Consider the following 26,065-nt stretch of genomic DNA (forward strand, 5'->3'; position numbering starts at 1 on the left):
AGTGTGTCGTAGTTTACCTTTTCTCTTTCGTCTATTCCGGAATTGACATTATTTGAGCAACTCGATGGGTGATTTTAGAAAAGCAGAGGACGCTCTCCATACCTGTGCACATGGTCAATGCTCTCAGGTTTTGGTGGAATCCGAGTTGCTTGTGATCTTTGTTGCGTGTGTCTGTTTTTCCTGTCTAGTCGTCATCCTTGGATTTCATTCTTTTTATTTCTGCTAGCATTTTTGTACGCTTGATTACTTTCTAACTACATACGTCATTTTTGAAACACAGAACTATTTTGAGACATTCATGTTTTCGAAAATAAATATATATAGGATTTCGGTAATGCTCCGTCCATACAGATTAAAACTCGTCTAAAAACCATTGAATTGAATCAATGAGATTTTGGTTTCTCTTCCTATACTCTTCAAAATGCTTTTATTTTCATTTCGAAATAAGTTGCGATTGTCAGATTGTCACAGGTGAAGGTATATACAAATATAATACATCAATTCATTGTTAGATTGTGCAAGTACATGTTTTACATATTAGGACAAACTGTCTAATGAAGATTATATTAGAATTTCAATAAAGTAAATTAAATGATTTTATTATGTAACTTTATCATTCCCGCTTAAAATAAACACTCCCAAATATGTTAACAAGCTCTACCAAAACAATTCTTTAATACTAGACTGAAACCTGTCTAAACCGAACACTGAATAGCCAAAAATCTGTCTACACAGAACCCTGAGTATCAAACTAACTTTTTTTCTAAACCAGACACTTTATAAAGTTCCTTTAAATCGACTTAAATACATTTTGAATATTGGTAAACCGAACGTCTAAAACCACAAAAATTAAAACCGAAAGGGAGGTAGGTTTATTTTTATTTATCTGTATTTAAGTACCAGTCCAATATAAAATTCAGACAGTGGCTATGGTAAGGTGATTCATGGTGTAAAAAACCCACAGAACAAACAATGTTTTTTTTGGTCTTCATATGCTATATTTTGATGTGACATTGGTCTTCTCTGTGTTTAGATGTGTACTTTTGAGAAAACTACACTTCAACTTCCACTATATTTAACCAAATCAAATCAATTCAAGAACAATAACTCTTGCAAAGTGCTAATTTCATGTACAATCTATATACATTTTATCTCAAAATCTCAACACCCAAATGAAAAACTAAGACTGGTTATGTAGTCGATAGCCGTTGCTGTTTCTGAACAAGAAATAAAAGTGACATTGGTGATATGCATGAATCACCTCCTGTCTAATTTTCATAAGGACATGTACTTAATATAATTCTATTTTTTATAGAACTGATATGTCTTATAAACAAGGCATGCGCAACGAAGACATGGTATCACATTTGAAAAAGCTAAATGACACGTAATCGTAGAACGTAACATTCCCATTGGTGTCTTGAGTGGCAGGAAGTCAAAAATATATCCGTGGATATAAGTAGATGTACGTTTTCAACAGCCAAACTTTCAATGGTGTTTAACATGAAAAGTTTAAGTGTTGTTTTAGTTTGTGTTTTTATATTCTATGTTTGTTCAACAGTGATTGATCCAAGTAAGTAACAGTGATAAACATATATACTTTTTATTCATGAAACCATTTTCATGGGAAGAACAAATATACTTGATTTATCATTGAAGACCTATGGGTGCCCGGGGGCTGAAATGTTCATCCCGTTGGGGTTGCTGTGTCTTTGACATATTGGCATTATCTATTATCGATATATTGTTTAGTAATTGATAACAATATATATATTCTGCATAATCACATAACTGACACTTTTTTAATGAAATACGTTTAAACCAATTTGCAAACCGGGTTTGTATTAATCTCGTTCTGTTTATTAATTTTTCAGTAATCAATATTACCCCAAATAAAAAGAAAAAAAATGTTTTTACTCCTGTCAACATAATATTTAAAAATGGAAGTAACGAAATTATACACATATATGAACGGACCTTTTTTTATATTTAACATAATTATTCAAAAATAACATTGTTGTTTTACTTAATTTTAGGGGTTGTTACATAACATAACAACAATATATCATTACATAACAGTAAATATATTAGTTAAAGCCTGCGAAACTTACTTTCCCTGCAATATCTACTTATATTTGCATGGAAGCTTTCCAAATTATGTTGAAATAGAATGATGTAAGCAGTAGTATTACTGAATGTGTACCCTTTGACAAGACAATATCAAATACATTGTACAACACTAAGGGATAACGATATAAATCGCTGACTGGGAAATTCGAAATTAAAATTTATTGTACTAGATTTTCATGAGGTTTTTACCTATATTTGAGCTAGTTCAATAATAAATTTACCTGATAAAGAATGCATTTGTGTCCATAAAAGCACACAGGGATGTTGCCTAGAACATTAGTTTCAACATGATAAAAGGGTAACAACAGTATTATGCATGAATAATATCCTCCACAAACCAAATTCACAATGATTACATATTTACATTAGATCTACTCAAATAAAAAAATAAACATGATATATGTTCATCTGTTCAATACCTAGACCTTAAACTAAACATAGATGTTACACGACGTCTGAAATCGACACTTATACAAACGCTATGATTTTGACTTTACAATTGTAAACTTCCCCTTTTTAGCAAAAATATACCAACATCTTCAGCATATGGATTCATCTTTTCACACTTTATCGCGTACTGCTGCGCATTTAATTTGATTACTGACTTTCTTAGTAGAACGAGAGTACTACCAAATAAGCTTCCATGGAATTAGTATGTTCAGCGCCTTTGTTGATATAAACAGGTTTTATCATCGTCATTACAATTTGATTGGCCAATATGAAGTTTCTACCTTACAGATGAGACAAGTATCTTCATTATGATTAAGCATAAAAATGGAATGACAACCTACCGAATTTGACGTTTACCGGACTTTACTCATTTGCAATATGACGAAGCAAGACGTACATACTATTTCAGAGCACCAGATGTCAACCTCGGTATTTTTGTCGGAGTTCATATTACAATACTTTAGGTTTTAGAGCTGCTAAATGCTCAACGTTATATGTAATTGTTCTTCATTTTATTGTCTACATATATAATGTAAATCTTGTTTGTTTTCTGTTGTTCTCCCATCCATTTAGCCATGTACTTGAATTCTCACGCTTCGCCTTTGTTTTGGATGATTTGGATGTATTTTTAAGTAATATTCACTAATACAAATGAATATGACAATATTTACAGGTACAGATGAGGCATGTATTGCAATAGGCGGGACATGTCAGAATTTTGTTTCTGATCAATGTAACACAGGAGGAAGGAAATATTATGAACGACTATGTCGCGGCCGATCTATTAAATGTTGTGCTAAGAAAACAAGTAAGCAATATATCTGCAAAATCTCAAATCAGCTCAGTGATTCTCTGAATTTGATGTCAATGAATATATACTAAAAAATGTGTAAAATAGTGATCAAAATTATTGTTTCTTAAATCACAACATAATTTTGCGAGATTTGAAGAGAATTCTAGTTTCACTGATGTTGAATTACCGATCATGCAAAGTTTTATTTTGTGCATGATACTAAATGATTAAAACCGTCACAAAATTATTTGACCAATAAGGAAAACTATCGTAGAAAAGTATAGATATAAAATTTCTTATAGATCTTAAAGTATCATTTAACATATGTACTGTTAATGTTAAAAAATGATTAAAACTCTAAATTAATCTTTTTTTCTTTACCGTTGTGCCTTCATTTTAATACTCTATCTTAAGGAGGTAGACCTAGGGTAAGGGACAAAACTCTTAAAAATTATTGGAACGTTTGTATTCAGCATTTTACACCAATCTCATGTATGCATCAAAGTAACTTGGATTGATTTCATTCTGTTACAAATGAAAGCTTGATAGGGATTGGTGAAATTTAATATGATACAAACATATCACTGATTTCAAGAGTTCTTTCCCTTATCCTAAGTCTACCTCCTAAAGTTGGAATATTCAGGACATATATCCATTTCAGAGGAGAAATCTTTTATTGGGCATTTTTCAAAATTAACATATGGGAATCATATTATAACCATATGACTGTCATATCGTATGAATATCATTTTGGTACATTTGGCTTATAATGTTACACATATAAGCATTCTGTTTCTTTTATAGATACTTTAGATTTCGAGAAATAAGCATAAGAAAATTTTTCTATTGATTGTTGTACTAAGTGATGTAGGAAATGAATTATATGCCATGCCTGCGTTCGTATCAGTCTAAAATTATAAAATCGGGAATGGAACATCTAAATAATAAATGGTCTGTTTCAACTGAAAATGCGAATTCTTTTCTTATGACGAACCCTATAAATCTTTGCTTTCTTTAATTATCAAAGTGTGTCCTCTTCGTTCTGTATATATTCTTTTTTTTATTTTTCAGATGAGTTTGCATGCAGTTTGCAAGGAGGTTCTTGTAATTATCATTGTATAGGATCGTCTCCATTTCCTGGATGTGAAGGTCATATGAAATGTTGTATTGCTCTGCCGTAAACAGATAATTTCTTGTGTAATAAAATAAATACTTGAGCAAATAACAATTTGAAACAAACATTTTAAAAAGTATACCCGGTCTTTTATTTTACATATGGATCATTATTATCATTCAGGCTATGGCTTTGACAATTGGTCTCATCTTCTCAGATAACCAGTTAAAGAGCCACCCCCTTAAAAAAACATGTTCAAAGTATGATTACATTCAATAAGCTCCTGTCATACTTCACTTAACAGCATGAAATGTGAGTTGCTACTTCTGAACAGAAAAAGAAACAAAATGGTGAAACGTAACAAATGCACCACCGTATAACCAAAATACAAAATATCAAATTTCATAGATTCATTGATTCACCAAACGGTCTTCAGTAAACGTAAACACACCTTTAAGTAAGGCCTTGAAGGACCAGATAAAAATGTAATAAAATCCACGGTAACTGAACGGTGACAATTATTCAAAATCAAAATAAAAAGTAATATATCGATACGAAGACACAATAATGACCAATATCTCCTGACTGTGGACAGGTGAAGACTGTGAAATATGTGGTGGTGCTAAGGAGTAATCAAGGGAACCAAGATTCTAGCGGAAATCAAAAAAATGTATTCCAGGGACAAAGATCAGACATTGGAAAACAGACAAACAGAACAAAGAAGATAAATTAACTAAAATAATACATAAATAGTAACAAAAGTAAATGAGCAACTCGGACCCCACTAAAAATTTGGAGCATCGACCAGGTGCACCGGTAGGGTAAACGTCTTTTCCTTTGCTAGAAACACTCGCCGAGTTGCTCATAAACTAGCTAAACTTGCTTTATAAGGCCTTAACTATCCCTCTTTAATGGAAAGTCAAAAACAAACTGAAACAGCAACCAAAAAAAAAATACACCACAAAGTTCATTCATTAATACATCATCCAGTTTTCGCCATGGAATACCTAAAAAAAACATATAGACAAACGAGATGTCCTTTTATTGACAGCTAGCTCAGAACTTATCAAAGAATAACACCGTCAAAACTACCAGTATTGAAAAATAATCGGTCACTAAAATTCCAGTGGGCCGGATTTGGAACAGTAACGTCAAGTACTTAATAGCAAAGATTCGGTGTAGTGCAACACTAAAAAATGACTTTGTTTTTAAGCAGCGATGCAATTAGGGGTCGAATATCTATATTTGAAAAAAAAGGTCCAAAGAATAGACAATAATTTGAAAATAGTATCTCTTACCAAAATATCTACTAAGGCCAGTCGATAAACTCAGAGGATTTTTGTTTGAAAGAATGTGCTTTATGTACTATATTTCCATAAAAAACTAGGTAGGCAATACCATTTCCCATTAACAACCTGCAATTGATATTATATTTTTGCATCAAAGTTTTGTGCCGAGAAAAAAAAAACTTAGTATTTTTTTTTAAAAAGTGTTAAATCGATACCCTTGTTACAAAAGCTTTTCTGTAAGGAATGCGTTGCGTTTGTTAGAATCGGACACTTTATTACAAATACGAGCAAAACAGACCAGTTGTGAAATATAAATACCGTAAGAGGGTGTTTCAGGAATACCACTATCTGGGAATGCGAAAGTAACAAAAATAAAATCAAAATAATCTGTTTTGTCATACATTTTATTTTGGGTAGATATCTTGATCATAGTTTCTGAAGTTATTACGGATTGTTTACGGTCAAAATATCATCAAGGTATCTAAAGGTAATATAGAATTCATTCAACAGACAATGTTTTTTGAATAATCAAAGGATCATTTCATTGAATTTAACAATGCTTCTTTAATAATTTTATGTGGCAGCGTTGTATATAGAGTAGAAAGGTCATTTACTTCAAATGATTTTTTAACACTCCAAAAATAGTTTACATCATTATTTTCATAGCATTTATTGCAATAATTAACAACAAAGTTTTTAAAAGTGGTTGAAGTAGATGTTAATAATTTAGAAATATTAGTAGTAGAATATTTGATGGAAGTTGAAAAAAAATTGTGATTTGAACGCCTTTTTGTGAAGTTTTTGTATCCAGTATATGGTCAGAATGTTATTTTTACACAAACAATCAACTGATTTATAATGTTCTATAGGTACTTTACTCTCCAAAGAATTTGAAAAGCGAAAAGTACTCGATTAACTTATTTTTGTTTTGAAGTACTTCTGTATAATTACGTCATATCATAACTACATTATTAGCCGGCACAAAAAAAAAAACAAATTCCTTTCCATGTTAATTATTTGATTTCTAATTTATGAAATTGGTAGTTGAGTTTCAAGTGATATAGAGTTCTTTTCATTATATTAAACTCTTATATCTGCCATGGACATGATTTGATTGTTGAAATTGTCCAGAGGTCTTTTATCTCCTTTTTTCTCTTCTTATTTATTAATTCCAAAAGGCATTTAATGCATCTTTGGTGGTATTGCGAGATTCTTTCCATTCGATTTTAGTAGGATGCCGATATGTTGTACCTTTTTCAAAAACTTTATAATTTCTCGGTCTTCAATGGTGTTTAGATCTATGGTAATAATATAGCCACAGGGTTCATACGGAAATCTTAAACTGGCATAAAATCAGTTTGATGGACAATTCGTATTGTTGTCTGTTTCTGTATAAAACAGAATTGTAATTAAGAATGATAATTCTAGTAGGTGTCTTGTATGATAAAATGGGGGGGGGTTATACTTTCAAAATAACAAGGTATAGCTTCAATTACATTAGAATCTCTGAAAATAATAGATAAATTTAGTAAATCAACACCTTTGTTAATAAATGGCAGTTTGAGAAAGTGTCTTAATATTTTCAGGTTTTTTTCTATTTTAGGAAACAATTTATAGTGACAATAAGAAATGATAATAAGAGCTATAGATGACTAGAATGTGAAATAGAATTACATTCATTTAACAATGTATGAAGTTTTATAACTGAAATAAACGAATAAGAAAGAAAAAAAAAGAAAATTTTGTCGCCCGTTATTCTTCAATATGGAAAGAAGGTCATCAAGAAAAACTGATTGACGATGAAATTTTCGTTTGTAGCGATTATTAAGTTTGCCGTGAGATTGTTTGTTCCGAGAAATTGTTGAAACAAATTCAATAGAATCTTTTCATGTTTCCTATGACTTTTTGAAAAAAAATCTTGTCGAGGATTTTAAAATTGGGGTAGAACACTAACCATACTCCAAATTAAAGTTTTGTTCGGATCCCTTGCTCTCGCTACCCTCTTACGATACTGATATTGATCGGAGCCATTCCCGTACCATTTCATGACAGGAAATGTAGAAACAAGAAATACATGCGCATTGGCATTGACAACAATATTCGAAATATATACCTATTTATTCTAACAACATCGTTTCTGTGTGTAAAGCGCATTACTGCGAATGCGAAGTATAAGAACCAGGAATACAAGATAATTCGAATTATCCTACACACAAACGCAATAGGTTCGACAAGGATGAAATCCTAGCAACCACAAGCCCTTTATGGCCTCGTTGAATACTCCCTAAAGTGACTTACCTTATTTGGATCGGATTCTAAAATTACATAAAAATCAATACAAGCAATGGTACATAGCAGGAACATCTTCTTGTTCAACAAAAGAGCTGTCTGTACGGCTCACCAAAATTATGCCCGCAATCAATGGGGAGGGACAGGAAAAATACTATGAAGCTGTTTACTCGCCTAATATCGGTAGTATTAATCATATGTGTATTATTAAATGCAATATAGTCTTAAACCTCGCTCTTTCGCTGAAGTTTACCCTTTAACTTTTCAATATTATATACTACCTTTCCCCCAAGATAAATTGGAAACCCGTCTAAAAGAAACCACCCATAAAGCATTTCACTGCAAGAATGCTAAATCTTATATAATTTTGCTGTTTTAGGCTACGTTTCTACATATTTTTCCACTACTGAACAAAAGGATATGGTACTACACCGAGCATCAGGTAATCAGTATGGTAGATTTCTCTTTGACAACATATTTGCCAAATTTAAAGGGACTAATTTTCAAAAGACAGTTTTAAACTGTCACCTTGAATATGACGACAGTAGTCAACTCAGTACAAAATAAATGATAAACTAGACGATTTTTATCTTAAAGTTATAAAACCTCCCTCTCTTATGCAGTAGTATACCAGCTTCCTTGACTTCTTAATGCGTCATCAATGCTTAAGATATGCTTTTGGATAAAAATTATTGTAAAAAAAAAAGAAAAACGTTTCATACGCTGCCTAAAATGATTTATTTCCAACTTTCCAGATCTTATAGAGATATATTCTGTTTCTAAAAAAAAAACAGATAATAGATGATGGTTTTCATATGTCAACAAATTAGTTGTCTGTAGTTTTTACCTGAATATCATTATTATCTGTCTTGGAATTGATGCGCCATCCCCCTTATTTAGAGACTGGTATATCAGTTCGATATCTTTGTTATTATTCTTCACTTGTATTTACGTAATTTTAATTGTTACAGTATTTAGTTCATCTTATTGTCACTTATTGTTTTCTATCTTCTGTACTTTTTTTATTACTGATTTTACCGATTTGATCGGTGACAATTTGTATTATTGATTTAAACATATTTTATTGTCAAAGACAATTGGATTAGACACAAGTTGTACAACTTATCAATGCCTTCTCCTAATATATACATTTGAATAATACACACTTATGACATTTACAATAAATAGTATTATTTACGAAGTTACTATAGAGACAAACAAATATGTAGTGACCCATAAACATAGATTCATGCACTGGGAATTAAGCATGAATAAATTTAGACATTGATATCGAAAAATATTTACTCAAATTGAATGTATTATGTTTAAATAAGTTATAAGTTGAATTTTTCAAGACACACATGCATCAATGTTGCAGTGGAACATGATAAAAATAAACACAAGTAGTGTTCACGATATACCCTACGAGCTGAATGTAACGACATTAAATTACTCACGTAAAAACCGCCTAGTAGCTTCAATGAACGTTTGAACATAACTAAAAATCAATGAGTGAAACTCATAACTCAAATTATCTCCCTAAAAGCAGAGTGTTGAGACAAATATTTGTTCCTAGACCAGTCAAAGTTTGAAAAAGCATGTTTCGTTGCACAGTAAAATTTGGACAGACGAGAAAAAAATGTTCTGCGTCTTCTGTCAAAGCTCCACAAGAACAGCTTATATCAAAAATAATATGTGCTCTAAATAAGTCGTTTTTCAAAGCATTATACTTATTTCTAATTCGTGCATGAGTCAAATTCATGAATCGTTTACCAATAAAATAAAACGGTGGTGGCTATTAATAGCATTGTTATTACGATATTTTAATTTTAAACGTAATTTAAATATTTTGAAGAAGGTGATTCTCGTAAGGAGATATCCAAATTGTTCCATAGGCTCAATGTAGCTGGCAAAAATGACTGTTGATACAATGAAAGTCTAATTGGAGGGACGCTATAATTTCGGTTATTGCGTAAGTCATACACTGATATCCAAGATACTAATGAGGGAAGTAAATCTGATAAATATTCAGGACAATGTCCATTAATCATATTATACAACAAAAGAAGCTTCTTTTGTTCTCTTCTATCTTTTAATGTTTCCCAACCAGTCTCTTGATAAAGTGAATCTCTACTAGCGTATGATGTTAAAACTGTAACTATCCTGGCTGCTTCAAGTTGGATTTCTCAGTTCTATCTGAATTTGTATTGAAATATACCGGAACTAAATAACATTGAAGCGGGAGGATTAGTGCTATTGAATCTGTTTTAACCCATTGTTTTCTATCGGAAATGCCTGTACTAAGTCAGGGACCATTGCGGTGTTTTCCAAATTTCCAGTTCTTACGCTGGTATTGCCATTTGTTATACGAACTTTCTGTTTGACTATACTTTATAAGTTTTGTCTAGATTTTATCAGTTCGGTAATTTTGAAAATTTTCCAACATTTACATACAATACAGGCTTATGGGACCAAGATTTTTTTAATCACAAAAAATATCATTAAATTATTTTGTTTCCGTATTTGAGTTATCAGGTGTGTTCTCAGACAAGTCCGCTTGCTATACAATGCCGTTTATACTATTCCCAGTTTTTCGTCTATCTCGGATTAAATGATAATTTTTGTGATTAAAAAAAAATCCTGGTCCCAAGGCCCGTGATATACAATATATTCTTTATAAATTTATTTTTTTGTTACGTATGTTTATTAAACGCAGCTGTACATAAAGTCATTCCGGTTTCTTACTGCCAAAGTGAATGAATTTATAAACGGTAAAGTGTTTCCTTTTTTCCATTTATTCGTGATTGCTCAGTCTTCTTCCTAGTGGTTCCAGGTTTTGTCCTTGCGGTTGTATACATGGGATTTTTTTTTTTGTTTTTGGTATGGCTTTAGTCAAACGAAGTTGTGATTTCTATTTTTGCAAATTAAAATGATGTAAATTATGGTATATTATCCGAAGGGACAACCACAACATTTTTTATAATTGGTGGAAAGTGTTTCCTCATCATCAGGATCGTTGCATTAAACTTGTGTAGAGAGGTCTGAGTTTCTCTACTCGAGATTTCCGTTTTGCAGATATTTAAACACCGTCCGATGGTTAGAAAGTCATGTATGTTTTTAATCACTAGATTGGAATGTGAGAATTGGGTTTCCTTACACAAATGCAGAATGAAAACCGATTTCCTTTTTTCTTCTTTTTTGCTTTTAAAGGGCATGAAATTTGCATAAATTATCACCCTGTACTTCTTGAATTAAACTGCAACCTTGAAGTCATGGGACATACCTATGCAGTTAGAAAACAGGCATGTCAATGACAATCTTCAAACCTTAACCCTGTTATCAATTGACGATAAAAACATTTCATAAATGGCGTCTATACAATACACGATACTGATTGCTGTATGCGTATTATACGCTTGTTTGGCTGTAACACCGAGTAAGTATTTTCTTTGATTCGTTTAATGTCATAGTCTTTTTTAGCATGTTTTTCAGAATGTTTTCCCTTTTCAATGATAACGACACTTTCAAATGTCACCAAAATGCGAAACAGCGCAGTACGTTTAATGTCCTGTTAAAAAACACTCATAAATTAACTTTTCAATTTAATGTTTGTTGGTTTGTTTTTGTTTTTGTTTTGTTTTTTGTTTTGTTTTTTAGTTTCTTTTTTTGGTTTCTTTTTTTTAGAAATCTGTGTTACATTGGCTACTAAAATGTATTGATGCTACCCGTAATCAATCAGAATTACTCACTGAGATTTATTTTGAAATCGGTCAATTTTCCTAGGTTAATTGATTTGTCTGATGACATATGTATAAAATAAGTATGCAGTTCTCTAACTCCTAGTTAATTTCTTTAAACAGCTACAGATGAGGGCTGTGACGCTATAGGTGGTGCTTGTCAAGATGTAGGTCTACCATGCTACAGTGGTAAATATTATGAACAGCTTTGTGTTGGACAGAAGAGATATTGCTGTGCAAAGAAAACAGGTAACAGAAATTTCAACATTTTTACACACGCCATCAAAAATTTATGTGTATATCTTGGCTAACTTTCAGTGGTTTTAATTTTAGTTGACTTTCAAATTCCAGATAAAAGACTGCGCATATCCTTATTGTCTTAGAGGTAACAATCAAACGAATTTCGTTTATAATCAATGGTGTATGTTCTCCGTATTGATTCTTAACATGCTAAACTGTATACTAAAGAATTGTAAATATTCCTGTGTAATAGAACACTTTTTTCGCTTCTACATTTTCATTTCTTCCTCTATTATTTTATCAATATCAATTGAACATTTTTCATTGTAGAGATACGTGAATTTTTGGTTATTTCGTGTTTTGTTATGTGTGTCTATTTTCCCTGTCTAGTTAATATCCTTCGAATATATTCTCATGATTTTCGAATCTTGGTTTCCTTAATTACTCTTTCATGTAATTCCACATACTTTTGCAGATCTAAATCCGAAGTAGATTGTACAGAAGAAGTACTCAAAAACAAAAATATCTAGTTAGGATGCACCGAGATCAAGTATGTTAAACTTTGATATTCGATGTTCGATATTCGACATTCAAACTTTTCAATTTGAAATCGAATGTCAAACGGTAAAAGTCTGAAATTCATTGATATTCACTTCTGGTTAATGTAAAAAATGTGAACTCTAAATGAATATCAAATAAATATCAAACGGCTTTTTCCGTTTTGTTTGTTATGAGTTTGACATTCGTTTTTTGGGTTATATATTGAATATAGAATGTATTTGAATATCAAATTGTATATCAGAAAAAAATCCTGTTTGATATTCAATTTGATATTCAAATCCATTCTACATTCATTATATAACCCGGAAACGAATATCGAACAGACAAAAATCCTATTTGCCATACAATTTGATATTCAAACCCGTTCTACATTCAATATATAACACGGAAACGAACGGATAGAAAATAAAACGTTTGATATTTAATTTGATATTCAAATCCGTTCTATATTCAATATATAACCCGGAAACGATTGTCAAACGAATATCGAACAGAAAAGAAAAATCGTTTGATAGTCATTTGATATTCTTTTCGAGTTCAAATTCTTTAGATTAACCAGAAATGAATATCAAAGAATTCAAATGGTAAAATTTTACCGTTTGATATTCAGTTTTGAAATGTTTGAATGTCGAATATCAAAACATCGAATATCAAAAGTACTTGATCTCGCCATGGGAAGCCAGTACCATGTTCAATACATGAAGCCTCAGTGTCGTAGGGGTTTTGAATTTTGTGATACTGCATCGGTAAATCTCCTTCTATGTTGAATTCTTCATCATTGTTTTTCTATTTTTAGATGAATCAGCGTGTCAACGAGTCGGAGGCTCATGTGATTATCATTGTGTTGGATCTTTGCCCCACGCTGTCACCTGTGAAGGTCACATGAGCTGTTGTGTTGGATTGAAATAAAAACGGTGTTTGTTTTTGTTTGTTTGTTTGTTTGTTTGTTTTGTTTTTTTTTTGTTTTGTTTTTGGTTTTGTTTTTTTTTTTTTTTTGGTTGTTAAATATTAAAGTTGCAACATTTTTTAAATATTTCAAGCAAATAATTTGTTAATTTAAAGTGCATAAGATATTAAATTATGTTTAATTCTTGCCTGAACGTTAAAATAACATTAATAAACTCTGAATTTCTTGACAATCGTTGCACAGTATGATATACGTCTAAGCTATTATGTAAAATGAAAGTAAATTGTATTGTAATTAAGTAGCAGTCTTCATAAAAAATCAGACTGTAGGTGATCCATGCATGTCAAACACCCACCGAACTTACTTTTATTTCTTGTTCAGAAACAGATGCAGGCCACAACCCGTCTTGGTTTTTTCATTTAGTTGTTGCACTTTTGAGAAAAAAATATATGAATTGTACATGAAATCGGAACTTTGCCAGAGTTATTGTTCTTGATTTGGTTGATTTTTAGTGGAAGATGAAAGTATGATTTCTCAAAAATATGTATCTGAATAGGGAAAGGAATACAGCTATGTAAATCTAAAGCATATGTAGAGTGAGAGGGCGTCATTTTAGGTGGGTTTTTCTACACCATGAATCACATTACCATTGCATGCATATGGCTGTGTCTGATTTTTATTTGGACCTAATTGCTTTAATAAAGATTATAAAAAGTTCTCCATATAAATTATCCTTCTGTTTTAATGCTTACCTTTTTTTGCTTATTTTAAAGGAAACATATTTGGGAAAGATTTGTTTAAAAGTTGCAACAAGGTTAAAGTCATCACTACAAAGTTTTATTGAGGTCATCATGTAACCGTTTATCGTTATAGTGAACCATCCGTACCATTTTAACCGCTTTTTCACTGTTTCATATAGTTCTCCTTTCTTCTACATCCACACTAGACATGGAATTTTTTGCGCAACTCGATGGGTTTTTCTAAGAGCACCCTTACCCCTACCGGCATACCTGCTGTACACTCCTATTTTAAAGTAGAGTCTTGGTTGATCATTTACTTGTGCTTCTATGTATGTGTTATTTTGGTGATTTAATGTTTTTGATATCTGTGCCTATTTTCCCTGTTTTGTGGGTATGTCTGAATTATATTCTGTCGTACCATTTAAACTTTAGGCTTTTGCTCCACGTATATTGGCATTACCAGAGATCCTAACAGATGTTATATTCTTGGTGTCATAATGTATCGAATCATATAGCGCTCTTCCATTCATTTGTTTACTCAACATAATATCGTCTTAAACATTTACCTTTAATAATATTTTTTAATCGGTGAATTGTCTACCTTATGCAGTTCTAGTATAACAATAGTTTTATAGTAGGCTAATCGAAACCGTAGTTGTTTAAACAATTGTTTGTGGCAACTGTCCTTTATTTATGTCTTTTTTGTAATCGCTCAAACAGAAAAGTGAATATATTGTATTTACTCGTTATGTGATACCGTGTAATAATCTTTAAAACATATATTAAATTGACTAAATTGAAAAAAGTGTTTAAATTAATGAGACCAATAAAGCAGACATTCTAATGAATGGTTAATTCTGATTTTATTTTTTTTTAATTGTGGTTTACTAAGAATTTAGGACAAAAACGTACAGAGAAAAACGTATAATGGCTCATGGATTCCGGTCATCGTTTGGAAATATATCAGGAAATGGCTTAAAAAATATATACAGTGGTCCGGAGAGAGCACCGAGGGTGGACTTGGCGTGTAAAGAATCTATTCTGAACAGGAAGTTAGAAAAGCGAGAAAAAATGATAGAAGAATTGCGGAAGTCAATAATGAACGACAAAGTCATTAAACGTCTGAACGACTATGTTCCAGAGTACAAGATATACCTTCCGAAGGCCCCAGCATTTCGTGAGGCTGATGATGCGACGGTGGACGATATTGTTGATAGGTTATATCACCCAAGTGTAAGAGGCGGACGGAGAAGATCAGATCGTGTTACTAAAAGTGAAGAATCACAGCCAAGAATGAATTATTCTGAATCGGAAGTCAACTTAATATATGAGAGACTGCATCAAGCAGAAACACAAACATTCCGAAATAGACAAGTAATTCGTTAAAAGTGTATAAAAGAATATTCATACAATGTACTTATTATGTAGTAAAGAACTATTATACAGTCAAGTACTCCGTGTTTTGTTTAACGCATGGGCGGAAATTGTTCTTTCTTCATAAAATGTTTTCAATCGACGCTTTCGTACTAAACTGAGCAGGCTTAGTTGGTACTTCCGCGAGGTAAGTGCTATAGAATTTGGTTCAAAACTGCCAGGGTTTTTACATGAGGGTATATCATTTTTCTTGCGGAAGTAATCAACTAAGCTGCTCAGGAAATCAGCATGTCATTGAAAGGATCTTTTTCTAAAATATGTTTAACATTTAATTTTAATCATCTCTCGTGAACGTATCATGGAGGTCGGTCAGCTAAAATAAAATTTCAACGAAAAATCATTCCCATAATAAACCAATCAGATTTAAATGAAAGAGTTTGTTTCATGAATAAAATTCATAATTTCTCACTTAAATAAATGGGAGACTGACGCTAAATCCGATATCCGCCAACTGTTTCTGGATATTGGATACCCAGTGACTTATTCCTGGGTTCCTGGTCGTAGTGGATGTACCAGATTCGAACCACAATATCGCGGACAAGAATATCAGACGATACTTCACCAATCATCTTTAGTAAAAGCACACCGTCATTTCCTATGATAGATTTCGTGAATGTTGTCAACTGAGATTTGGCAGGTGACAGGTTGGCCATTTCTAAGTACCTAAGGATATACCTAAAATAAGGAAAATTGAATAAAGTGATTGTTATGACGAAACCAATGAGTACATCAAAGAAATGATTTTACAAAATATGATACATGTAGTAAAATCTCTTCAATTGTAAGACTTTAAATACAAACACATTCACACTTTTTACAGCATAACTTCTACTATTTTTTTTGGAACTTATTACGCCATGGTGAACTTTTTCGTAAAAAAACGTTTATTTTCAGTTAGTTCTTTCACGTGTGACAAAAGTAGGAACAGGAACAGGTTAACATTAACTTTCCATAGGGGGATCCAAAGGGGGACCCGGGCCCCCTTATGATTTTAAAAATTTATGTAAATAACGTATTTTGGGTATATATGCACGCTTAAAAGGTGTTTACAATGTAAGAAATACTTTTGTGACACGCCTCCCCCTTTAGATGATTATGTGGATCCGCCACTGCTTTCGTGTGCTGATGGATATCGTTTATCGAAAATTCTGGAAATACTTTCTCTAACATTCATCAATACTTCTAATTCAGTTTTTTGGTTTAACTTTAAATAACAGGTTACCTTTCCCGGAATCTAGGAATAAACGCTTTGATTAAGTAGACTATCAGACTAGCACCGGCTACAATACACACAATCAGTAGCCATATCCACATGAAGAAACAAACTTGTTCATTGAAGTCGTTCACAAGAACCGAACATTGCAGAGTATAGTTTAACAAAGGCTGGTATCGGTTTAGATCTATATAACAGTAAACCTGTCTCGGAAAGGCTGGCGAAGGCTCAATGGCGGAGTAGGTTCGCCTTGAAATCCCATCGACAACGTGGTATCCATACGATGTGACGTGACTTGGTGCCAAATAGCCATCCAAAAGAATCAGCTGAACAGCAGCATTTACAAAAAATAGTAGTTTTACAAATGCTATTAGTACTGCTGTCACTCCAACTACCTTAAGAGGTTGGACCGAAAAAACATTACCGAAATAATTTGCCATTTCCCTGGCAAGTGAAATTCTGTCCCTTATTGAAAGAGTTTTGTATCCACCTATTAAGCCCACGATTTTGGAGGAGCCAAATCCGAGCAGAGCGTCTCCAATCCGTAATAAGATATCTGGTAAACGAAAAAGGAGTGCTTGACAAGCTATGATTACCGGAAGCCATTGGTAGAGTGTTCGGGTACGGTCTTTCTGGTGGTCATAGCCTCCATCAGATAAACGGTAGTATTCATATAATGTGTGACCTCTATTGTACACTCTGAGCTGACGTGCAGACCAACATTTGTCGTTCGCATACTGGGCCATTTGTGGAGTGAACGTTGAAGGTAAAAAACATGAAACATTAGGCCCAATGAAATGTCGCCACACGACTACCAAGGCAATAAAAAGAAAAAGTAAAAATGTCCAAATGCTACTGAATCTATCAGCCCAACTACTGTAGTTCACAGCCGGTTTAAAGTATTTGGAAATCATATCTAAATTCTGAAATAAAATTATAATTACAGAAAATTAGTTTGGTAATGAATAAGTAGTTTATCAATAAAGTATAACATACGAGTTTCCTATTGAAAACTATGATGTCAGTTAGTTTGTTTGTTTGTTGGGGTTTAACGTCCGAGCAGCAATATTTCAGCTATATTCAGACAATGAACATGAAGTGGATGATAAAATGAACATGAAATGAAAAAAAAAGGATGGGTCACAAGGATAATAGGGTCGACAAATTTTGATTGCCACTGGAAAAAAAGGGGGATGGGAAAGGTCGGGCAATCTAGCCTCCTGTGGCGGAGTGCAAAGGTTCCTACTCCTATCGAATACCACAGCAGGGTTCTTTAACGTGCGAGGAACGTGGCATCTTTCCCAACACGGTGCACCACTATGGTTTACGGTCAGGTTTTCCGTATTATAGCCTGACAACCCCAGCACGTAACACGCCAGGGGTACCCCATTCCACCACCTGGGGCACACATCCCAGTTGCTCTGTGGGCAGAGCGCCTAGCCCCCGGCTAGGTTTCTGAGCACTATTTAGTCGCCTTTTACGACAAGCTTAGCGCTGCTGCAGGCCTATTCTTTTAAATGATGATGTCAGTTAGTAACCATTTAGTAAATAGGCTTCCGTTACTATGGTGATCATAAAAGCTGGGATGTAAACAAATCAGTAATACTTAAATTAGACAATAATTCCTTGAAATTATATATGATATCAAGACAAACAGAAGAAACACACACACAAAATTAAAAACACATTGTTAACCTCAATCTGAAAAAAAAAACCTAACTGAATATTCATGTTCAATATGATTCAAGTTTAATCAAAGTTTGATAAAGTGATAAATTTTGTACTAATGAATATCAATAACTTTCTTCTGAGAAGGGCTTCCGCATTTTTCTAGTTCATGATAAACTTTGAACAATATTTACGAAAGTTAAGCGTCAAGTAATGATACAATTTTAAAATGTACAAAATACTCACTAGATAGTGGAATCTGTAAGAAAAGTCTGCTCCTCAAAGCGGTTAGGAAACGACAAACTTATGTTTCTCGTCACATGCGTGAAATGGGAATGATACGAATTAAGAGATCTGAAGTACAATTTTCATTTGATGTACAAGTACATGTAACCGCCCTTGCATTGTACATTATAGATCTAATTGTACGTGTTGTTTTCTGCTACATAAAATGAATTTCCGTAATTCGGTTACAGACGTACTTCTTAGCAACAAAGAAAACACCTTTTGAAAATAATAAAAGAAATCTTACGATCTTTCCGTAAGATAGGGGAGGTAACTCACCTTTATGCCTTTCGTCAAACATCATAATAATTGTTGATTAACCTATTAGTGGTGAAACAATTAATTTATTCCTTCTGAGCCAATTATAAAGAATGAAACATAAAGAATTAGTGACAAGTGAACATTATACTCCCTCTGAAGTTAATTTATCTAGCACCTGATTAACTGAAGTATTTTTTGCCCTAATGTTCTATAATTTCTAATGTATGCAAGTACATTCTTCGTATAAGTCGAAAATAGCTAGATTAATGTATTAAACAAACTGTAAACTAGTAAATAAATAATATTTTCTCTGACAAGCTCATTACTATCTGCAAAAGTATACAATGATTGATTGATTATGATTGAGAAACGCCCTCATTATAGTCATATAAACAATAAAAGGCGAAGAATTAAGAAACCATGTTGGTCTGATAGATTAACTGTTTTATGAAACAATTCATGTAAAGCTGAAAATGACTGGCATATATGTAAAGCATGCCCTAGGCAGAAAAAACTTTTACGTGAAGTATATGTAAGAGATAGAAAAACTTTTCACCAGGAATGTCAGAGAGCAAAACGTAAATACTGGCATGATAAACAAGCTGAACTTATAAACATTCAATCTGATGACCCCCGTGAATTTTGGAAGAAAATAGGGAAAATTGGTGTTGGCAATGAGAGACAAAAGCATATTCCTATGGAAGCTCTACGAGATAATGGTACAACGTGCAATAATATTAACTTTATATTAAATAAATGGAAACTTTCTTTTGAAAATCTTTTGAATTGTAATAATTTTGTACAAAATAGGGTAGATACTGATGTAAAAAACCATATTTATGATGAATTTTTAGATAATGATATAAGTATAGAAGAGGTAGTAAATGTCATAAATAATGCAAAGAAGGGTAAAACCCCTGGTATAGATCTTTTACCTACAGAATTGTTTAGAAATGATTCTCTGATAGTTTTTTTTACATAGAATTTTCAATTTATGTTTTAAATTTGGTATTGTTCCCTCAGCGTGGGGGAAAGGAATTATTAGTCCGATTCCGAAATGTTCTACGTCTGATCCAAAAGATCCTATGTCTTATAGAGGAATTACATTAGCGCCTTGTGCTTATAAATTATATTGTAGTATTCTGAATGCTAAGTTAACTTTTTGGCTTGAGACTTATGATAAGTTACATGATGAGCAAAATGGTTTCAGAAAAAATAGAAGCACTATAGATCATATAAGCTCTATTAAATCTGTTATAGAGATCAGAAAGCTTAAGAAGTTGTCAACTTTTGCCGCCTTTGTAAATTTTAAAAGGCATATGATACGTTAAATAGAAATATACGTTTTGAAGATTTAGACCAATTAGGTATGAGTAGAAAATTTTTATGTGCATTTAAAGGTATTTATACACATGTAGAATGTGCAGTCAAGGTAAACAATCACATGACTGATTGGTTTAATGTTAATTTATTGATATTGTACCATGTTATCAGTATTTAGGTTTACTACTTACACAACATTTAGATTATAATGAAATGGCTAAAACAGTGGCCAAGTCTGCAAATAGAGCTCTTAGTCTTCTTATAGTAAAGAGTAAAAAACATGATGGTTTCCAATATCCTACATTTACTAAACTATTTGATACCCTGGTCTGGCCAGTGATAAACTATGGTTCTGCTATTTGGGGAACCAGAAATGTTTTCATGCATAAACGCTGTCCAGAACAGAGCTATCAGATTTTTTTATGGGGGTAGAGAAGTATACACCTAATGATGCTATCAGTGGTGATATGGGTCGGAGACTTCCATACACAAACCAATGGTCAAATGTTTTTAGACAGTGGAAAAGATTTATTGTTATGGAAAGAGACAGAGTTAACTATAAAATTTTTCAATGGAGTGTAAATATAAATAAGAAAAATTGGTGCTATAAAGTTAAAGATAAGATAACAGAGTGTAACTTTTATAATTTTATAGACACTGAAAATGTCTTAAGTAGACGAGATGTTTCAAATTTAGAAAATCTTATTTTTGAGAAGTATATATTAGAATGGGAAAATAGAATTATTGCTCAAAGTGTTGGTAAATTACGTACTTATAAGTTATCTAAGAATGTGTATCAAACTGAGAAATATTTACTAAGTATCAGTAATTATAGATATAGCAGTGCTTTTGCAAAATTTAGGTGCGGTGTTGCCCCACTCAAAATTGAAACTGGTCGATACGAGGGTAAAACTGTCGAAGATAGAGAGTGCTCTTTTTGTAATGATTCTTCTATTGAAGATGAGAAACATGTCATAATGCAGTGTCCATTATATGCAGACTTAAGATTGAATTTATTTCAAGAGATTGATAGATATAATGATATGTTTAGATATCTAAATGAAGATGAAAAAATTATTTATCTTTTTAAATCAGATGATTGTGGTTATATGGTTGCCAAAACCTGTTTTAATATTTTAAATAGAAGAAATACCTTTTTATATTCATGAATATGTAATTGGTTTGTCATAATACGAGACATACATTGTAGATTTATACAGTCTCTCATAATTCTTTTTAGAATGGCGCTTGTTAATGTATTATATTTGTAACTATTGTTTTTATTGTATTGTATATGTATATTGCAAGTGGTGAGACTATAATAAAATATTGAATCTGAATCTGGTTAATGTCATATAGCAGATATTTCGTGCATTTCAAGACGAGAGAGATTTACACTGATTGTACTAGTCCGACACGCTTGGTCGGATCTTTATTGTGCTAGCTTGAAGAATCATCAGTCCGCTGGTAGGCATGTCGTCTCACCCGTATAATAATATTCTGACTCCGAGCCAGTCAGTCGTCTTCTGAAATTTTTTGTGTGATCGAACCCATGACAACCTCTCCCCCCCACCCCCCGTACCAAAGGCGAGCACGCTACCTCGAGACCACCAAGGCGGTAAGTATACCCTAAAACAAGAGATACACACATTTGATATTTATAAAACAAAACAAAATAAGACCAAGCCTTTCATTTACAGCACGAAGTCAGAACTATCCTAAGACATAGGGGAAATAAGCATTGTCTTGTAAGAACGACGTACATGTGTGACCATTATATAGTCGGTCAATTAAGTCAAAGTATAGGTCAAACCAATGAGAACATCCACAACTGAGTTTAAACAGCACACCTTAGATATCGATAATTGTCATAGATTAATTAATTTAAAAAAAGGCTCTACATTTGGGACCCTGTCAACTAAGCAAGTTGGAGTATGGCTGTTTACATCTAGCATATATCTTATCATTGTCGATATCTAACGGAAAAATAGCAAATTTGAACGGTGTCAAAGCAGTAAGATAATCACTATGATTGCATATAAATGTTCAGCCTTTTTTTATGACTTCACGCGAAATGAATTGAAGAACCTGCATTTTATTTTAAATATCCAAATCTTCATTAGAAAACAACAACTTTGTATTTACACTCTTGCAACATTCGTCAAAATTAAATGCATTTTACTACATTCGTTTTCCAAAATACAATGCAATTAACTGAAATTCGCCATTCGTGGGATGCATTCCATATTCGCTCTCATGCTCAATTTCTGTAATATGAAATCGTTCAGTGTGTGTTGTATTCATTGCATATTTCATTAAAGCAAAAGGGTTAGTTATCATTTTTAGTATTATATGTTATTTATCTGCATGATAATATATTTTGCCAAATTAGAAATAAATCATGAATTAAGTACCATTCTGTGTAAGAATCAGGCAATGTGTGGGACGTCATTTTTCTCAATTTGGTCTTTTTTGCCTCAAACATATTCAAATACATCTGGAAAACAACTGTAAAGCTATTTAAATTTATCCTGAAACATTGGAGAGGTAGATATTTTTTTACTGCTTATATAAGAAAAAAAGTTCGTTAAAATTTTCCAGGCATTTTTCCAAAGTACATTTCAACTAAATTTGACCTATCAAATATAGGCAAACTTCACAATCACAAACACTTTCACAGTAATTTCTTGAGGTTATGAGGTGTGAATACTTGGACAATGCAATAAAATCTCTGAGTATTTTTTCTTCATGTGCCACACCTTATACACATTTTGCCTGATTCTTAGACAGAGAAGTACTTAAGTGTTTAAACTGTATCAAATGTTATCATCAAATGTCTAGCTGCTTTCGACGAACTCAACCTCGTACACAGTAGAAGTTTTTTTACTTCCTTCTTTGGTCCAACTTCCGATGTACAAAGTAGTTCGGTTCTTGAAGATCATAGAAAACGGTCGTTTTATACCTACACGTTTCATACAGATCGAGGTCATAAAAGATCCGGTGTTGTTTAGAATATGAAAAGATTGGTCAAAGAAATTATTCACTACAATATTGTCTGATGGGGAAATCACAATACTAACGGGTTTGAATTGACTACGCATAGGGTCTCTATCCGCGTTTCCTGTGTAAGTGTTAATGATAGAAAAATTTCTATTAAGCACAACTATCCTGCCGTCAACATCGCTATCCACTTGGTCTATCACATGAATATTGCCATTGCGAGTAGCAGTAATGTCGGTTGGGTAAGAAAAGATCCGACTCCCTGAATCGTCTAACTCTATTTCGTCTTTTCTATCCATGGTAATGACCACTCTTCTGCCTTTTACAGGAAAAGCTTTGCCAGGACTCATAGCCCTTACTAATACATCAGAATTTACGCAAATAAGTAGAGATATTGCATTCAAAGGGCGAAGTATAAGTATAAAACAACGGTACAGCTTCTATTTTCCAGAACTTTAAGCACAGGAGACCCGTCTGCCATTAAGATATCTCCTTCAGAATGTTCAGCGATGTCCTACACGTGGAAATTCAACGATTTCACCAACTCACTTGACGGAACACTCACTTTGAGCATCGTTTTGTTTGTCCAATCTCCTATCCACAAGTACCCTTCTGCTAGTAGTAAATGATGAGAGCTCTCCAATCCAATATCTAATCGCTGCTTTATCTTCATTTGTACATCAATATTAGCTTTTAACACTTATTTCTGAAAAACGATCCAATGTTTTTTTTAGCTAAACACAATTTTCCTGGAAGGAAGTCTGGAACTAATGGAAGTTTTGGGTTTTCTTAAGTCGCCATTGTTTTTCCCAAAGTTTCTTCTTTATTTAAAAAAATATAAAATGTTATTCGTACCAATAAGACATTCACAAACTTCTTAATTGTTTGTATTTATCATTCTATCCGTATTTAACGTTCCCCTTTCCTTGGAAATACTTTGAACTAATGTATTAAGGTGAAGTTTTGCTTCATTCTTTAACTTATTTGCATGTGAACGGACATTGTTTTCAATTGCAGAAATTTTGTCATCGATTGCTTGAATGTTCGAACTGTACTTGGCCTGTCCATTCCTCTCGGCTGCAGGAAGTTGCATTTCACTCGTACTTAAGTCGTTTTCTCTTAATTCTGCATACTTCAGTCTTCCTTTCACCGCCTGAAGTTTCTTATCATAAATGTCTTTCATTTCAAGGAAACTGTGTCCTGAATGATCTTAGGTAACACAGTGAAGACAGACATACTGACATGATTCACAATATAACGCGGCTGTACGCTCTTGGTGAGCCTTACATTTTATTGCTCTAAAGTCTATCGATGTTTTTAACACCTTCAGCACCTGCGTATGGAGTGTTCATATCACAACTCATACGTTATGCCAGAGCTTGCCGAAACTACGCAGACTTTTTGTATCGCACTAGAACTCTAACAAATAGGCTTCTGGAACAGGGTTATGTTGCTACAAGATTGAAGCCATCGCTACAGAAGTTCTATGGTCGTCATCATGAACTCGTGGATTGTTATGGTGTATCCATCTGCACCATGAAAACTGATTTATTCAACGGATCATAGTTTTCCTTTCCTCGTTTGTCTACCCCAGACTTGATTTTTTATGAGCAACTCGGCCGGTGGTCCTAGAAATTTAAAGCAGAGGACGCTTACCCTACCGGTGCACCTGGTCCATGCTCCCAGTTTTTAGTGGAGTCCGAGTTGCTCATTTGCTTTTGTTACTTTGTATGTATGATTTTAGTTACTGTATGTTCTTTGTTGTGTATGTCTGTTTTCCATGTCGGGTCTTTGTCCCTGGATTACATTCTTTTGATTACCGCTATAACCTTGGTTCCCTTGATTACTCTTTAAAAACTCACCACTAATTTCTTTGTTATTGGTGTCTACAATTTTATGATAATCCGCATTCTTGAATTTAGAATGTATCTTTCTACTGTATTTAGTGCACATGAATAAATTGCAATCAACACACTTATGTGTGATCTTAGTTTCACAATTGAACATGAATGTGCCATGTAGATTCCTTCTTACGTCGTGCATTTTTTTTCAGATCCGCTGAATTGGAAACAGTATCTTTGGATTACTGCGTAGTATGCATCATACCTTTCCTGTCACTAACATGTGTCTTGGCCCACCGTCTTTGTTTAAACACTTTGGCACAATTGTCAATCGATTTCAAGATTTTTATTGCAGAAATCTTTTTTTCAAAAAATATTTTCCGAAGTAAATGCAAAAACTTAAGATGTATACATATAACCATTTACAATTGTTTCCTATTATACGATGGTTATACATACTATATACAACACAGTTAATAGGTTAGGATTTGTTATAGATTTTAAACCGTTTCGAAATAAAAAATAGCGATTTGAAAACTTGGAATTTACGTTCAGAGGAGTAGAAACTCTGTATCAAGAAGAAAACGTGCTACCGCTAAACAAACACTTTTAGTGTCTTGGGTTTATGGGGTACGTATAGCGTTGGTATCTTAAACATTGAATACCGTTATGTGTAAATATCAATAAAGTTATATCAACCGAAGTATGATATAGCCGATACATATTGTACAAATGTTACACAAACAGGTTTCAGAGTACATTCCTCAGAGTTAAAGGAACGGTCCTCTAT

General features: G+C 32.9%; 4 protein-coding genes and 1 pseudogene across 4 annotated transcripts; 4 read left to right on the forward strand and 1 right to left on the reverse strand.

Moving 5' to 3' along the window:
- The first annotated feature begins 1,368 nt into the window (after nucleotides 1–1,368).
- Nucleotides 1,369–4,616, forward strand: LOC148612001 (uncharacterized). The gene is made up of 3 exons (XM_088595438.1): nucleotides 1,369–1,573; nucleotides 3,254–3,388; nucleotides 4,445–4,616. The coding sequence occupies exons 1-3, from the start codon at nucleotides 1,492–1,494 to the stop codon at nucleotides 4,552–4,554; spliced, it is 327 nt and encodes a 108-aa protein (XP_088451564.1). The 5' UTR covers nucleotides 1,369–1,491; the 3' UTR covers nucleotides 4,555–4,616.
- A 6,727-nt stretch (nucleotides 4,617–11,343) lies between these two features.
- Nucleotides 11,344–13,530, forward strand: LOC148612002 (uncharacterized). The gene is made up of 3 exons (XM_088593075.1): nucleotides 11,344–11,501; nucleotides 11,926–12,051; nucleotides 13,400–13,530. Exons 1-3 carry the CDS (start codon nucleotides 11,432–11,434, stop codon nucleotides 13,510–13,512), a joined length of 309 nt encoding a protein of 102 aa, XP_088449201.1. The 5' UTR covers nucleotides 11,344–11,431; the 3' UTR covers nucleotides 13,513–13,530.
- Nucleotides 13,531–13,685: 155 nt separating this feature from the next.
- On the forward strand, nucleotides 13,686–15,700 carry LOC148612003 (uncharacterized). Its single transcript, XM_088593074.1, has one exon. It carries the CDS (start codon nucleotides 15,178–15,180, stop codon nucleotides 15,634–15,636), a length of 459 nt encoding a protein of 152 aa, XP_088449200.1. The 5' UTR covers nucleotides 13,686–15,177; the 3' UTR covers nucleotides 15,637–15,700.
- A 122-nt stretch (nucleotides 15,701–15,822) lies between these two features.
- LOC148612004 (innexin-3-like) lies at nucleotides 15,823–18,943 on the reverse strand. Its single transcript, XM_088593073.1, has 3 exons — nucleotides 18,812–18,943; nucleotides 16,907–17,820; nucleotides 15,823–16,359 (listed from the first exon to the last, which is right to left on the reverse strand). Exons 2-3 carry the CDS (start codon nucleotides 17,809–17,811, stop codon nucleotides 16,116–16,118), a joined length of 1,149 nt encoding a protein of 382 aa, XP_088449199.1. The 5' UTR covers nucleotides 17,812–17,820; nucleotides 18,812–18,943; the 3' UTR covers nucleotides 15,823–16,115.
- Nucleotides 18,944–20,647: 1,704 nt separating this feature from the next.
- LOC148612005 (uncharacterized) lies at nucleotides 20,648–21,648 on the forward strand (annotated as a pseudogene).
- The last annotated feature ends 4,417 nt before the right edge of the window (nucleotides 21,649–26,065 follow it).

The sequence above is a fragment of the Perna viridis genome, chromosome 7, assembly GCF_037379345.1.
Source record: "Perna viridis isolate PV_CMFRI_1.1 ecotype Kerala chromosome 7, ASM3737934v1, whole genome shotgun sequence".
Classification (NCBI taxonomy): Eukaryota; Metazoa; Mollusca; class Bivalvia; order Mytilida; family Mytilidae; genus Perna; species Perna viridis.